Source organism: Scyliorhinus canicula, chromosome 1 (assembly GCF_902713615.1).
Source record: "Scyliorhinus canicula chromosome 1, sScyCan1.1, whole genome shotgun sequence".
In the NCBI taxonomy this organism is placed as follows: domain Eukaryota; kingdom Metazoa; phylum Chordata; class Chondrichthyes; order Carcharhiniformes; family Scyliorhinidae; genus Scyliorhinus; species Scyliorhinus canicula.
Window position 1 is genome coordinate 190,858,912 of NC_052146.1, and position 17,359 is coordinate 190,876,270.

At 48.6% G+C, this 17,359-nt stretch overlaps 1 protein-coding gene across 2 annotated transcripts in view; it reads left to right on the forward strand.

The window, feature by feature from the left end:
- adgb (androglobin) overlaps positions 1-17,359 on the forward strand; it is a 564,769-nt gene that overhangs the window by 106,948 nt on the left and 440,462 nt on the right. For both annotated transcript variants that reach the window (XM_038805127.1, XM_038805138.1), the window contains exon 5: positions 2,057-2,257. In XM_038805127.1, coding sequence (XP_038661055.1) covers positions 2,057-2,257 — 201 coding nt within the window. The remainder of the gene's footprint in view (positions 1-2,056; positions 2,258-17,359) is intronic.

Below are 17,359 nucleotides of genomic sequence, written 5' to 3' on the forward strand. Positions count from 1 at the left end.
CGGGGAGGCTGGTACAGGAATCGAACCGTGCTGCTGGCCAGCTTGGTCTGCTTTAAAAGCCAGCGATTTAGCCTGGTGAGCTAAACCAGCCCCCATAACGCCTTGCATTGGTGACCCCCATCTGTGTCACCTCTTTGTTATGTAGAGATGAGTACGAGCCTTAGGTACAATGCTTGGGGGCGACACTGCCAACTATTTTAATGAACACAAATAACCAAGTAAACTAAATCAAATAAACTGAGGTACACATTGAAGGGACAACCCCTTAAAGGGTCATTTCATTAAATAGATGAGTCACAAATTAAGTTTGAAAACATCAAACCAGGGGCAATGCTTCCAACAATTTTGATGAACAGGGTTAAAAATTGAGCGCTCATCAGTGGTACACTCATGCATTGCAATACTCACTTAATTGGCATAATTAACACTGCAGGGAAGGGTCAGGGAGCCAATCAGGCAACTGGTTTTGTCTTGTGGCAGGTGAGGCACACCTGATTAGTGTGAAGACTGCAATTAACAGTCAACTTCATCCTTTGAGGACATGCTCATTCCCCCAATTTAAATGGACTGCGGGTAAAATAAGCCTTCCAACTGGAAATGCCAGCCACCCAGATACTATTACCGAACGGCTTGGCCTCCATAATCAGTGGACTTGAACTTTTATACAGCTCAGGCCCTCTGATTTTACAGTGCTGCCTGAGTTTCCTCCTCCCTGTGTGAGGGTGTCATGAGGCTTGACCACACCCCTTTTCAGAGTTCCCCCCTGTGCCATGCAGCCTAGCCTCTTATGGGATCCCACCCAAGAACCTCACCATCACTCTAGTGCTGAGTTGATGGCTATCACCCACTTTCCAGTTGCCACTCTGGAAGGACATTCCCTCAATGGTTATATCGCCATAAGCCCAGCAAGAAGGACACGGGCAATGCTGCCTGCTTACCCGCCGCCAGACTCATTTACACCTCGAGACTCACAGACATGAAGGGCTGGTAAGGTGACACAGTAGTTAGCACTGCTGCTTCAATTCTGTCCTTCGGGCGCTGTGCGGAGTCTACACATTCTCCCCATGTATGTATGGGTTTCCTCCAGGTGCTCTGGTTTCCTCCCACAGTCCAAAGATGTGCAGGTTAGATGAATTGGCCATGATAAATTGCCTTTTAGTGTTCCTCAGGTTAGGTGGGGTTAGAGGGATGAGGAGTGGGCCTAGGTATGTAGACCCGATGGGCCGAATGGCCTCCTTCTGCACTGTAGGAATTCAATGATTGTCACCAATATATATTGAATTCTATGCAGGTTATAACAGCAAGTCTAAATTTATCTGGAAAATCCAGAAGTGTTTTATCTAAGCAGTGTCAGCTTGGTGTGGCCAAGAGGGTTAGAACCGATAAGTTTCCAACATCTGCAGTATTTTGCTTTTATTTCAACCCATCGCTGCCTCCAGCATCCCATGGACAATTCTTAAAAAGCACTGAACAGTGACTACTATTCAAAAGTACTTTATTGGCTTTCAAGCCGTTTGGGAAGTCCTGACATCCCGGCGTCTTGAAAGACACTGTTTAGATGCAAATCTTTCTTTCTCTCACGGCAATCCATGCCTCAGTCTCCCCATAGCCCCACATCCTGTTTCTGTCTCTTTCGCCTTTCCTCATTTTGTGCAATACATTTAAATCGTTAATAACTTTTGCAATAAGTTAAGTCTCAGGAACTTTATGGAGTAACTCTCAAGGCATTTTCAAGCAAGGGGTGTTGGTAATATTTGCTATACCTTCATATTCCCAGGAGCAGTTAATGGTGTCTGGATAAAAATTGGCAGTCACTATAATGCAAACGCTGGAAAAGACTGCAGCATAACATGTACTAATCGGTGTGCTACCTCAACTCTACAAAAACAAATACTCCTAAATTTATAAATCTATGGTACTAGTGATAACACGGTGCTTACTTCAATGAAAAAATACAAATAAAGCAATGGTTGGATTATCAGGTGGGAGTACAAATCTCCCAATAATTCCCAGCTATTTAAAAACATTCCAGTGATTTCTTCTGTTTTATTTTCAGCTCATGCGATGGATTATCAGTGAAATAATTATGCTCTGGGTCACCTGCCAGGACTCTAAATTAAACGATAAGAGCTTGTTGGAGTCAGTCGGACCTCCCTGGAAGCCATGGGAGCACATATATGCCCTTTGTAAGGCTATGAAAGGACACATAGCTCTCTACAACAGTTATGGAAAGTATGTCGTGAGACTGTACTGGATGGTAAGAGTTTGAATTATCGTGAATTTGAGACTGTCTTTTCGACTAAAAAAGTGATAATAAATCTTTGAACTTGCAATTGTAAAACCAGCCTGGTAATTTATTTTGTAATCCGATGAAGAGTGAGTTAGGAGTGGAGCAGAATTTTGATTGAACAATGGAATACGATAACAAATGAATCCATCAGCATTACCTTTAATAACAGTTTACGATCTTGCAATATCACCAAATTAGTGTAGACTAATGACTAATTAGTAGGTAACAGATAGGAGACAAACACAATATTTGGTAACATTGTGCAGTAATACATCTTTCTTTTGAAAAAGAGTTCATTAATGTATAATATGTTGAGAGGCTGGGCTGTGGGAAGGTGGGATTGTCTCACCCTAGAGCAGGGGTGTCAAACTCAAATACACCGTAGGCCAAAATTAAAAAATCGGGACAAGTCGAGGGCCGGACTGGTTCAATGTTTTTTTGCAAAACTTATTGAAATGAACTTATTGAATCTGGAACTAATAAAGCTTAGGTTATTGCCTATAAAAACAACATTAAATATTAAATAAATAAAAAAATTAGTTGCATTTATTTCTTATTGCTTTATCTGGAGCTTTTCCAGAGTAATTTCTAATGAAAACATTTTTCCACAGGCCAACACTTTGTGATTCACACTATACCTGAATAAACTCGGCATCAGCCATATCATACGCCATAGGCGCTTCAATTGCTGGGGCCAGCTTTAATAGTAATTAGATATTATTAGGGCAGCACGGTGGCCTATTGGTTAGCACAACCGCCTCACGGCGCTGAGGTCCCAGGTTCGATCCCGGCTCTGGGTCACTGTCCGTGTGGAGTTTGCACGTTCTCCCCGTGTCTGCGTGGGTTTCGCCCCCACAACCCAAAAATGTGCAGAGTAGGTGGATTGGCCACGCTAAATTGCCCCTTAATTGGAAAAAATAATTGGCTAATCTAAATTTTTAAAAAAAGTAATTAGATATTATCTCGCGGGCCAAAGATAATTCCACCGCGGGCCGGATTTGGCCCGCGGTCCTTGAGTTTGACATATATGCCCTAGAGGAACGGAAAGGAGAATTTGGGTATTCTCGGTGAGTCATGGTAGGTTTTTAAAAAGAGAGTGGGCAAGGTGCTGACCTGTTTCCTTTTCTTATTAAACAAATTCCCTTCCATTTCTTTCTTATTGCTAAACACATTGGGTGGGATTTTCCAGCCATTCCCGCCAGAGAGATTTTCTGGTCCCGCTGAAGGAGACCCTCCCTCCCCCGCAGTGGATTTCCCAGGGGCACCGTTGACTTCGACAGGACTGGAAGACCCCGCTGGCGGCGTGTGGCGAGCTCCTCCATTGCCAGAAAACAAGCCGCAGGGGATGGGGCGTGGTGGGGGGAGGCATCCGGGGGGGGTGTGGGGGGAGGCATCCGGGTGGGGTGTGGGGGGAGGCATCCGAGGGCGGGCATCCCGCCCACTTTGTTCCATATAAATCTGAGTTTGTTTCAAAGCAGTTGAAGACCTTAACCATAAGATTATAGAAAGTTTACGGCACAGAAAGAGGCCACGTGGCCCATCATGTCTGCGCCCACCGAAAAACAAGCCACCAGTTTAATCCAACTTTCCAGCACATGGTCCATAGCCATGCAGGTTACAGTACTTGAGGTGCATATCCAGACATCTTTTAAATGTCGTGGTATATGCTGTAACTGGGTCTTAGCAGTTAATTCCCAAACAAGAACACCCTTGGTCTTTCCTTTTGTTTTTCTTTATGCTCAAATCTCTCCATGGCCTCACTCCATCCTATCTTTGTTCCACCATCAATTCTGCCCTCTTGTGCATCCAAATTTTAATTGTCACAATAAAATAGATTAGTGTAAGGTTGCGCTTCATTAGATTTAATTTTGTGCGTGCTGATCATGAGATGGGAAAATTCCTGAAAAGTTTATTAAACATTGTTTGGATGCAGAAATATGTGAAGCCAATTGCGGTTTGGTGGTTGTAAGTGTAGCAGTTTGTTGATTCATTCAACCTTGCAAAAGTGGAACGTAATCACAACTCAGTAACTGTTTTTAGACTTGATTATTTGGCGTTAAATTTCAACTGTCATTGTGGAAGTAGCTTCAGACCTGTTGCACCAAATCAGAGACAAGATTTTATTTTATTTTTATAACTAGGGCAACAACAACGCACGCTTAATACAGTAAAAACATCACACAGGGTTGTAATCAGTCAGAAAATCAATACAGCCACATATAGAAATTGTTACAATCCCAGTTAATGTTGTCACTGGACAGGAAGGTGCCAGAATGGAACCCTGGCTCAAAAGACCATAACATTTACGTTTTTTCAATGAAACGTGGAAGAACAGAGGAACAGAACCGCTGATTAGTTTTAACAACAAGAAAAAACATTTATCAAACATGGGCAAATTGTATTATAATACAATTATTACTCTCCCCTTATCTTAACAAATAAACACAGGTTTAAAGATTAACATAGATTAGAAGGTACATCTTAATCTACAATGGTCTCATGAACACAAGAAGTCTCTTTAGCACACAAGATGACGGTGGTAGAATCATAGAATTTACAGTGCAGAAGGAGGCCATTCGGCACATCGAGTCTGCACCGGCTCTTAGAAAGAGCACCCTACTTAAGCCCACACCTCCACACACACTCCGCACTGAACCCACGTTGGTGCCTGTGGATATCTTCTCAAAATTCCCCCAGATGATGATCGCATGAGAGTTTCCAAACTCCACGCCCAAAAACATGCTTTAAGCTCTTCTCTCATAATAATGCTTTCCCTTAGCAGTTTGCATTCCGAGCCGATCAGGTTTTCCAAATGACATTTTCAAACAAAACTTCTGCCTCACATTTAATAGCAAATCCAGTCCAGGGTTTTACACCAACCCCTTTAAAATTTATTTTGTCTCGATTGCTTTAACACAAACTCCAAGATCCAGCTACCGATTTACATAACACTTGTTCCACAGGCTGTAGTAAAATCTCACAAACCTGAAAATCATTTTGGATATCTTTCTGATGTCGCAGCCTTCTTCTCAGCTTGGTCTCTCTTTACTGAAATGTGCTCTGTTCTAGTACATGTAACATCAGTCTTCTTGGAAACTTCCCTTCATTTCTCTCATTTCCTTAACCAGCTGCTTTTCAGACTTCTGTAATTGTTTTCTTATCCATTACTCCATGTTATGGTTTTTCTTCTCAGAAACCTGAGGGCGATGTTTCCTCTCTATCCTTCTAAACCATCTGCTTCTATCAGAGTTGTGAAAACTGCCTTCTCTCTCACTACCTATCTTCAACTTCAGTCAAATTATCTAAACTAAAATCTAAAGGTTTCTCTATTGTACAAGGTGCCAGTTGCAAAGCAACATCCCACATGTTTTTGGTCTTTTATTTATTATTCAAACTATAGCCTTCTAAGCACAATAGAATCACATTTGGAACTTAACCAACCCCCACACATACAAACACCTTTATCCAGCATTAATCTAACTATAGGTTTTACCCTTCCAGGCACAGAAACAATAAATTTAACCCACTTAACACTATACCTTATTGATACAAATATAATTAATTTAATACAAATATAAATCCCATAAAACTACCTTTTTTTTATTTTCTCTTTTTATTTGCTTTACATTTTTTACATAATTTACATTACACATATTTAACTAACATTTAACAATCCCTCCCTGAACCGGAAAACAATTAATGAATTAATTAACTAACTACCCCCCCCTTTTTTACTGCTGACTAAGGCTGATTGAGGGGCAGCACGGTAGCATAATGGTTAGCACGTTGCTTCACAGGTCCAGGGTCCTAGGCTGGATTCCCGGCTTGGGTTACTGTTTATGCGGAGTCTGCACGTTCTCCCCGTGTCTGTGTGGGTTTCCTCCGGGTGCTCCGGTTTCCTCCCACAGTCCAAAGGTGTGCAGGTTAGGTGGATTGGCCATGATAAATTGCCCTTAGTGTCCAAAAAAGGTTAGCTCGGGTTATTGGGTTACGGGGATAGGGTGGAGGTGTGGGCTTAAGTAGGGTGCTCTTTCCAAGAGCTGGTGCAGACTTGATGGGCCGAATGGCCTCCTTCTGCACTGTAAATTCTATGATACTATGATGATTCCTTGAAGTGAGCTATGAATGGACGACATCTCTTGTGAAACCCCTCCTCATTCCCTCTTAAACTAAACTTAACCTTCTCGAGAATTGGAAACTCCATTAAATCTCCCAACCATATTGAGGCACAGAGTGGAGAAACTGTCCTCCAACCCAATATAATCCACCACCTCGCCATTAGCGAGGCAAAGGCTAAGACATCTGCCCCCACCCCATTTGGAGCTCTGGCAAGTCCAACACCCCGAATATGGTCATTCAGGGGACTGGGTTGTAGGTCCATCTATAACACTGTCCACATGGTGCTAAAGAAGGTGCCTCAGGACTTCCTTAGTTTTATGCACAACTCCCACACCTTTCGCAAATGTCCTCAACCCCTTTGAACAGGCAACCCATTCTCAACCTCGTCAAATGTGTTCTCTGAACTATCTTCAATTGTATTAGTGCCAACCTCACACCCGAGGTTGATGCACTTACCCTCTGTAAAGTTTTGCACCAAAGCCCTTCTTCCAATACCTCCCCCAATTCCTCCTCCCATTTGGCCTTCACCATATTCAGGATTCTGATCCTGCTTCCATAATTTTCCAATAAATAGCCGAGGTAACTCTTCCCCCCCCCCCCTCTTTCCTCAACACCATCAACACCTCTTCCAACAAAGAGAAAGGGGGTACCACTGGGAACGTAGGGAAGTTCTTTAATACGAAAGCCGGTACCTGTGTATATCTAAAGGCCCCCCTCCTCGTAAGCTAATTTTTCACCCTCAATTCTTCAAATGTTGCAAACCGACTTTCCAGAAACAAGTCTTTCAATGATATCACACCTTTTTTCTCCCAGTCTTGGAACTCAGCATCTATTTTTGCCGGTTTGAACAGATGGTTTTCTTGGACAGGCATCAGTTTTGACCCTGTCTCTAACTTAAAATGTTTGCGGAACCGCTTCCATATCTTCAGTGTTGAAACCACAACCGGGCTCTTCGAGTTTTTCCGTGGCGCCAAGGAGTGAGGGGGATCGCTATAGCCAGCGTCCATAGCCCCAACCCCTTACTTAAATATAATATAATAATTGCTTATTGTCACAAGTAGGCTTCAATGAAGTTACTGTGAAAAGCCCCTAGTCGCCACATTCCGGCGCCTGTTTGGAGAGGCCGGTACGGGAATTGAACCCGTGCTGCTGGCATTGTTCTGCATTACAAGCCAGCTGTTTCGCCCACTGTGCTGAACCCACACAATATCCGTTTTCCTACACCAGCACCAAACTTTCTCAGCGTTCACCGCTCAGTAATAGTACATACGATTTGGTAAGGCTCGGCTAATTGTCACCCCCTCTGAACAATGATTTACGAATCCAGGGGCTTTCCCAGCCCATATAAATGAAGGGATCAATCGTTCCACCCCTACCAAAAACGCTTTAAATAAAAAGACTGAGAGCATTGGGGGAAGGTCATCAGGTGACGTCCTGAGGCCGTCCCAACGGCATGCCGTGTACTCAGCGATGACACCATTTTGGAGGGGGCGGAGCGTCTGAAGAACAGCGCCGCCCCTGATTTCGACATCAGAATGGATTCTCTGGCCAATCGCCAACTGCGATTTCAGCACCGGCAATCGGAAAATCACGTCCAAAGTTTTGACGTGGGACGGAATCAGTGGACTACTACGACAGCAAAACTGGCACCGTTCAGAAGCAATTCAGGAACCGTTAATCAGCTAGCTACTACCGCGTGGAAGACGATCGATTCCAATGAAAGGTGATGTCCGATATGCTGGAGTCAGGATTGGCACTTGAGAAGCTGACAAGCTTCAGACACAAATAAACACTCCAGACCCCACACACGCTCATCCCAACAAACAAGATGACAGCATGAAGAGTGGCACCCCAGTTCACTGACTATGAACTCGAGACCCTGGTGGACACCGTGGAGGAGAGGTGGGTCTCTCTGTACCCCAGAGTGGGAAGGAGGTTACCACCCGTCGCCATTTAGCACGCCTGATCGCAGGTGGCAGAGGTCGAGAGCACCATGGGCAACGTCGCCAGGACCTGCCATCAGTGCAGGAAAAAACTGCACAACTTCCTGAGGGAGGCCAGGGTGAGTACGCAGCAATGTGCCTCTGGCACCAAGCCCGTCCCAAACACCTGTATCCCCTCCCTTATCCGGAGGGCGACTGAACCCCCTTGCACCACCTGCCAGCACCCATACAGAACCGCCGGGTGATGGAAAAGACTGGTGTGGGACTGCTGGGCCTGCAGCTCCTCACCGCAGCAGAGCAGTGGGCACTGGGCCTGGTCGGTGGATCTGGAGAGAGGGCAGTCATCGAGGCAAAGGTCAGCATTGGGCGAACAAGTTAGATCTCGCTGAGGTGCAGTTCCCCATGGCACATGTGTCACCACCTCCACCACCACCCCCACCAACACCCACACATCACCAACCCCATTCCCATCCCCACACTCCATCAGCACTCTTTCCCCCCCCCAACCATCCCAGAGATACTCACCTTGGTTGGGCACTTCAGTGAAGAGGCTCCTGGGACACTATCTAGTGCGCATCACACAGCTGATCCGATACAGCAGGTTGACGTAGGAACCCCCGAGGGGGCGGAGAGCCGGAGGGTGGCCTGACCCCAGGGACTAGCTGCCGTCCGGACGGGTTTTGGGCTTTTGGAAAGGGAGGTCCCATCTATAGTGGAGATGCAGTAGCAGAGCCAGGGACTGCATGAGGAGGTGTCAGGAACCATCCAGCGACTGCAAGTGCAGGTAGAGGAGTCCAACTACCTGCAGGAGCATGAGGTGGTGCTAACCATGTGTGCCACCCAGACCAAAACCACACTGGTGGCGTCCACAGTAGAGGGCTTGGGAGCGATGGTTTCGGCCATGGGTCAGGATGTCCTAGGCCTGGGGCCCTCTGTGTGGGGGTTGGCTGAGGCCATATCACAGGCAGCCATGGACCAGGGCCACTGGGACATTGCATTAGCACTCCTAAGTGTGGCCCAGTCACAGTGGGCCATGGCTGAGGGCATCGGCGGCATTGCCAGAGGGAGGGGCGCAGTGATTGGATGAGGTGGTGGCACAGTCGCAGCGTGATGTGGTTCAGTCCTGGAGGGAAGTGGTCCACTCTGTGCTCCATGGCCGCGAGCATTGAGACCCTGGTCGGGATGGGCGTAGGCCTCAGGACTGGCAAGCACCAGCCGGCATGGGATCCTTCGATGATAGCTCTGCTCGCACCCCCTTCTCATAGAGTAGCCCAGGGACCATTGGGCACCCTGAGGAAGGAGGAGGTGATGGGACCCGTGCCGGTGACTTCTGCATGGGAAGTGCCGGAACACCACAGTGCCTTGGACTCTTCTTAACCCCTCCACCCTCTGTCCCTGGCACATCACGTGCAGTGGCAGAGCAGGTCGGCACCACACCACCTGGGACACCCGAGCAGCAGCCCGGCCCGGTCGCCCCAGAAGACCGCCGCCAAAGGGGACCCAGGTAACAAGGCGGGAATCAACTCCTGATGTAATGCCTGGGGATCCTAGTCATAGCATTAGGGCCCATAAGGCCAGAAAGGTAGACGCCGTGGCACGGTGCAGCACATAGGATTGTGCTAGGGACTAGGGTGCAAATCTGTGTACACATGTTCACAGTTGCACAATAAACACATAAGAACATGTTCACAATGTTTCAACCTGCCTCGATACTCTGTCAGGAGGGTGTGAATGATGGGCTGGGCTGGCTGCAGAAGGGGTGCTGGGGATGGGACGGGGCAGGAGATGGGTGGACATTGAGGGTAGGCATGGGTCGAGGACCCCAATTCAGCCAGCGCTCACCCATACCTCCGTGGTGCCAGGTGCCCCAAGATCTGGCACATATATGTTGTACTGTCTCCTGCTCAGCCCAACTACATGCCAAACCAGGTCCACTGGCTACACAGTGGCCCCGGTCTGCACAGCATATCCTACCCTTGCATGTCCCCCTCCGTCCCCATTCCCAAACCCACCCCCGGCCGTTCCCCTGGCACTCAGCACTCCACATCCCTGATCCCATTGATAGCGGCACCGTGGGGGCTTCAGGACCTGGTGCCCATCCCTGCTGCACTGGCACTGCCCATGTCAGTGGTACACTACATGGCGCCTGTCTGACAGCCTCCTGTAGGTTAATATTGATATTGCCTTTGGTTGGGCTGCGTGCTGTCCTGCCGACGGGTGGTGGCCGGTTTGGCGGGGGGGGGGGGGGGGGGGGGGGGGGGTGTGAAGTTGGTGGGGAGGGAGTTGGAGGTGGAATGTGAGGGGTGACAGGGTGGGGGCACCCATATGGCCAGTGTCACTCTGCACAACTACGGGCTATGGAAGGCGGTCATTGGGGTACACAGCAAGATGCTGCAGTTCGCGGCAATGGCGGTCTGTGCCTGGACACCCGGGTCCAGGTGGGGTCAGCCGCACCTCACAACCCATCCCCTGGTCACCCCCTATTATCCCCCCATTATCCCCACCGCCGAGCCTTGCAGATGCCATCTCACCTTCCCCCAGCCAGCCCTGCTAATGGCAGGACCGGCAACTCACGGTCGCGCCTCTGCATGTCCTACCTCCTCTCTCCCCCTCATCCGATTTCCCTATTTTTGAAACCACAAGTGAAATACACCGTTGATAATTCCTCCTGGAGCATTGCGGAGACCCTGGAGAATACCGGGTTAGGCCTTCTAATGATATGCCAACAAGGTTTACTGTACGTGCGGAATAGAATACATTGATGCACCGGAGCATGCCACTCTCGTAGGTGTCCGGCGCAGCCACGATTTTGGCCTCTTGATCGCTTCTCCGGCCAATCACCTTTCCTGATTTCGCTGTCGGCCGACGGAGATTACCGCCATTGTCTTTGGTCACTGTCACTACCTTCATTCTGTAGCTGCCGACTTCATCCCTCTCCCTGAAAACTTTCTGAGGCTGAACCAATTGTTTGCAACCATGGTGCCAAAAGGAGCTTCCAATCCCACACCCACACCATCGCTAAGACTGCCTTTTCCATTTCTGTAACATTTCACACTCTGCCTTTGTCTCAGCTCATGTGCAACTGATAACCCATCCATATCTTGAGGGTAGGCATGGGTCGAGGGGCAGCACGGTAGCATGGTGGTTAGCATAAATGCTTCACAGCTCCAGGGTCCCAGGTTCGATTCCCGGCTGGGTCACTGTCTGTGCTGAGTCTGCACGTCCTCCCCGTGTGTGCGTGGGTTTCCTCCGGGTGCTCCGGTTTCCTCCCACAGTCCAAAGATGTGCGGGTTAGGTGGATTGGCCATGGTAAATTGCCCATAGTGTCCTAATAGTAAGGTTAAGGGGGGGGGGGTTGTTGGGTGACGGGTATAGGGTGGATGCGTGGGTTTGAGTAGGGTGATCATTGCTCGGCACAACATCGAGGGCCAAAGGGCCTGTTCTGTGCTGTACTGTTCTATGTTCTATGTTCTGTCTGTTACTTCAAAACTTGACTATTCTAACTCAATTCCGGCCAGTCGCCCACGTTCAAATGCTTGAGGTCATCCAAATGTCTGCTGCCCATGTCACTACTCCAACCAAGTTCCAATCACCCACCTTAATCCAGGTTAAGCATCACCTTGATTTTAAAATTCTCATCCTTTTTTTCTAATTTATACACAGCCTTGCCTCCTCCCTAGCTCCATAAACTCCTCCATCCTCAAAACTGACCAAGGGATCTGTGCTCTTCTAATTCTGACCTCTTAACCATCCATGATTTCAATTGCTGCACCAACTGATTGCAGCCTTCAGTTGCCTCGGGTCTCTACGGCGGAATGTTTGCAGTTAGCTCTCTACCTTTAACAAAGTCTGCCTGGTCCTCTGCGATAACCTCTGGTACGCAGTTCTCCAGTCTCTTGGCCAGGACTTTAGCGGGTATTTTCGCGTCCACATTGAGTGGGAAATGGGTCTCTAAGATCTGCATTCTGTTGGGTCTTTGTTTTTTTTAGGTATCAGGGATATGGTGGCCTGTGTTAGCGTTGGAGGCAGGGTGCCCCTCACTAGTGTGTCTGCGAACATCTCCCGCTGGTGCGGGACGATGACCGATGTGAATTTTTTGTAAGGGGCCACCAAAATGGCTGAGACCACAGTCCCAATTCTCACTATGAGGCCGGGCACCTGTGCCCCGGGGTTACCCTTTGTCCAGGGGCCACCCAACATGGCCACTAACAGGGTGTACGCCATGTGGGTGAGCCACTGCACTCCGAGGTTTCCCTTTGTTCATGGACCCTCCAAAGTGGCTGCCATCTTAGGATGCCATCTTGTTCCATCTTCCTGATCTTGACCTGCTGAAGCCAATCAAGAGCCCTTTCTTTCCTTATCACTATGTTCCCCCCGTGGCCCCAATTCCTCTTTCTATCCCCCTTTCTGCCCCTCTCACCCCCCACGACCCCTTTTCTATTTCCCCCCCTACCTTCCTCCCCCCCCACCCCACTCATCGCTGTATCCTCCCCGCCAGGTGGTTTCCGCTGGGGGATATGCTGCAGCCCCCCGTCCTCCCTATGATTCCTGGTGCTAGCTTTCACCACTATTGTGGTGGTCCCCCTCCCGTGGTTGCTCTGACCCCCTCCTATGCCTGTTCCGTTGTTGTTCTCTCTGTCTCCTCCTCACCCTCCCCTGTGCTCTGCTGCCCACTCCCCTTCCTTCCTGTGAGCTAGTTCCCTTAGACGTAGAGAGGCAGTGCAGTACCGCACAAAATTGTCCATCTCCATCCCTTTCTCTCTGCGTCTTCCTCACCACTGCTTTGTTTGCCTTTTGACCGGTCCGTTTGTATGGACAAACTTGTCCGCTTCTGCCTGGGTGGTAAAATAATGCTCCTTATTCTGGTATATCATCCAGAGCCGGGCTGGGAACAACATCCTGAATTTAACATTGATTTTGTACAGGGCTGACTTTGCATAGTTGAATTCGGCCCTGTGCTTCACCAGGTCTGCTCCAATGTCCTGATACACCCCTATCCTGTGTCCCTCCCAACTGCTTGCCTTCGTATCCTGTTGTCAGGCTCAAATGTGGATCAGGAGCCCCCACTCTGTGGGAATCAGTCACTCAATGTGATTTTCCCTGGTGTGACCAATCAGAGGCCTTCCAGCTTGAAAGGTTGCCCTGGCTGTAAGTGAGGGCAAAGGCACTTCAAAAATGAACTGTGCTGAGGCAGGTGGGGCGTGTCTATAAACCTGCCACGCGTGTTGGCTACCTGTCTACTGCTGGAAGCAGCACGGGGCAGCGCGGCAGCACAGTGATTAGCACTGTTTATTCACAGCTCCAGGTTTCCAGGTTTGATTCCCAGCTTGGGTCACTGTGTGCAACTGCACATTCTCCCCGTGTCTGCATGGGTTTCCTCCAGGTGCTCCGGTTTCCTCCCACAGCCCAAAGATGTGCAGGTTAGGTGGATTGACCATGATAAATTGCCCTTAGTGTGTCCAAAAAGGTTCTGTGGGGTTACTGGTTATGGGGATAGGTTGGAGGCGGGGGCTTAACTAGGGTGCTCTTTTCAAGGGCCGGTGCAGACTCGATGGGCCGAATGGCCTCCTTCTGCACTGTAAATTCTATGAAACACGCGCGGCAGGGTCCCAGATTCGATTCCCGGCTTGGGTCACTGTCTGTGCGGAGTCTGCATCTTCTCCCTGTGTCTGCGTGAGTTTCCTCCACAAGTCCCAAAAGACGTGCTGTTCGTTAATTTGCACATTCTGAATTCTCCCTCTTTGTACCCAAACAGGCGCCGCAGTGTGGCGACTAGGGGCTTTTCACAGTAACTTCATTGCAGTGTTAATGTAAGCCTACTTGTGACAATAAAGATAAAGATTACATAGGAAGTCAGCCCTGTGGCAGCTAAACCTGTCCCCTGCTGCCTTTGGGCACCTTGAGGTCAATGGGAAATTTTCAATCGGCCTTCTTATATTAGCCTTCGGTGGCTCTTAAAGAGTTCAGTCAGCTACTTGCAGCTTGTTGGCAGATAGCCCTGCACATTACTCCCTCCTCCCATCTTGTCTTTGGGAAAGTAATGGCTCGGGGTCAGAAGGGAGCCCAACAACCAGCATGCCAGCTTGCAGGGTTATTTTTAGCATTCACCTACCACCAATTGCAGCCTAGGCCAGAGCTCAAAATCCAGTCCCATATTTATAACCTTCAGGGTCAAAAGTGACTTGGTAAACAAGGATCCATAACTGACTGTCAATGCTGATAAAATACACATCCCCATTGGATAGAAATGACACATCCTCTGTCACAAAGAAAGAGCTTGCTGTCAATATACCGGGATTAATCTGCAGAACGTACGTGGATCCACCCTTGTATGCTTTGAGTGTCATCTATGACCTAGGGTATTGTTCTCACCTGAGTCAGGAGGTTGTGGGTTCAAGTCCCACTCCAGACAATTGAGCATTGAAATATTGGTTGACACTTCTATGCAGTACTGAGGGAGGGCTATGTCAGTCATGCCATCTTTTGGATGAGTTGTTAAAGGGAGACCCCATCTCTATTCTCATGTAGATGTAACAGAGCCCTTAGAACTGAAAGAAAATGGGACTTTTCACCCGGTGCCCTGGCCAATATTTATAGTTCAGTCAGCAGCACTAAAATTTATGGCCACATTACAGCCTGTGGGATCTTGCTGTGTGCAAAATAGCTGCTGCATTTCCTACATTGTGACAGGTACTATATTTCAAAAGTTCTTTAGTGGCTATAAAGTGCTTTGGAACATCCTGAAGTTGTGGAAAGCATATATTAATGCAACTTCTTTATTTTCATTTTTGTGATGCAGGTTTGCAAGCACCAGATACACTGGGGCAGTTAATATAATCTGTGGATGCTGGAGGAGAGGGTGAAATGGATCAGGATTACTGACTAACAGAGTTTCGTAACCCATTTCAAGCTCATTGCAATTTCATTATTGGCCAGAAAAGGCCCAGGTGATTGGGTGAAATTCATGAATAGGTCACAGTGAAGGAAACCTCTAAAATCTGTGTGAGATGGTCAAGTAACACATTAAGGACATGATTTTTCCAAAGGATGTAGAGAGACAGTTGGAATTAATTACTGAAAAGCCCTCTGGCAATGTGTATGAGGAAAATTGAATTGTTCAAAGTCATTTGTGTATTGTCCGCAACGTTCTCTGACAAACCACACTTAAATGATTACACATCAGTCTACATTTTCCGAGTGCCACTGGCTGCTGGGCACCTCAAGGGTCAAAAGCACCAGCTGGGAAATCATATTAAATATATGCTGTTTCTTATTACTCACTAATTACAACACAGTAACAGACCATTCAATGCATGTTCATGATGATGTTTATCCTTCACAATCAAGCAGTAGCCTTAATCTCATATCACTTCATTAGCCTTTTCTCCTTCAACAACCTATCGAACCTATTAAATGTTGACATTTTCTATCCTCCAGTCACTCATTCTGAGTGCATTCCAGTCCCTCTGGACCCTCTATCTAAAACAGTTCCTTCTGTTCTCTGTCCTGTTAAAATTGAGTCCGGCGGGAGTGGTGGAGAACAAATGGTTTTTACATTTACAATATTCGATAGAGAGAAAAATAAAGTGTCTTTTGAAGTCCAGTGGACCAGTTAGAGGTTTAACCGGTCCGGGGCCTTGTTGTGCCTCTGGGAGTGACGTAGTGGTGGCGGCGATGCTGATGCTGGTCTGATGTCCGGTGACTCCGGGAGCGTGCCAAAATCCTCTTCATCCTTGGGCGTGGGCAGGGGGAGGACGGATGGTCCTGGGGGGGTTGCTGCTGGGAGCGCCAGGGGAGGGGAGTGTTGCTCCGGGCCGGAGGGGTGTGTGTGTGTGGAACCTGCTGGTGCAGGTCCCTGAGGGAAACAGTATCCTGGCGGCCATCTGGGTAAGCCACGTAGGCATACTGGGGGTTTGCATGGAGCAATTGCACCCTCGCCACCAATGGGTCCACCTTGTGGAGTTGGACGTGCCTACGGAGCAGGACGGGTCCTGGAGCTCCGAGCCAAGTCGGGAGCGACACCCTGATGTGGACTTCCTGGGGAAGGCAAAAAGACGTTCATGGGGTGTATTGTTAGTGGCAGTGCACAGTAGTGACCGAATGGAGTGTAGTGCATCAGGGAGGACCTCCTGCCAGCGGGAGGCCGGGAGGTTCCTGGACCGTAGGGCCAGTTGGACGGCCCTCCATACCGTCCTGTTCTCCCTCTCTACCTGCCCGTTTCCCCGGGGGTTGTAACTGGTCGTTCTGCTGGAGGCAATAACCCTGCTGAGCAGGAACTGACGCAACTCATCGCTCATGAATGAGGATCCCATGTCACTGTGGATGTAGGCGGGGAAACCGAACAGAGTGAAGATCGTGTTGAGGGCTTTGATGACAGTGGCAGACGTCATATTGGAGCATGGGATGGCGAAGGGGAATCTGGAGTACTCATCGACCACACTGAGAAAATACGTGTATGGTCAGTGGAGGGGAGGGGGCCTTTGATATCCACGCTGAGACGCTCAAAGGGACGGGAGGCCTTCACCAGCGCGCACGGTCCGGCCGGTAGAAGTGCGGCTTGCACTCCGCACAGACTTGGCAGTCCCTGGTGATTGTCCGTACTTCCTCGACGGAGTAGGGCAGATTGCGGGCCTTTATGAAATGGTACAACCGTGTGACTCCCGGGTGACAAAGGCTGTCGTTCAGGGTCCGGAGTCAGTCTATCTGTGTTCTGGCACATGTACCTCGGATAGGGCGTCTGGGGGCTCGTTGTGCTTACCGGGGCGATACAAAATCTCGTAATTGTAGCTGGAGGGCTCGATCCTCCACCTCAAGATCTTTTCATTCTTGATCTTGCCCCGCTGTGTGTTATTGAACATGAAGGCTACCAACCGTTGGTCAGTGAGGAGAGTGAATCTCCTGCTGGCCAGGTATGCCTCCAATGCCGCACAGCTTCAACGATAGCTTGGGCCTCTTTTTTGATGGATGAGTGCCGAATTTCTGAAGCATGAAGGGTGCGGGAAAAGAA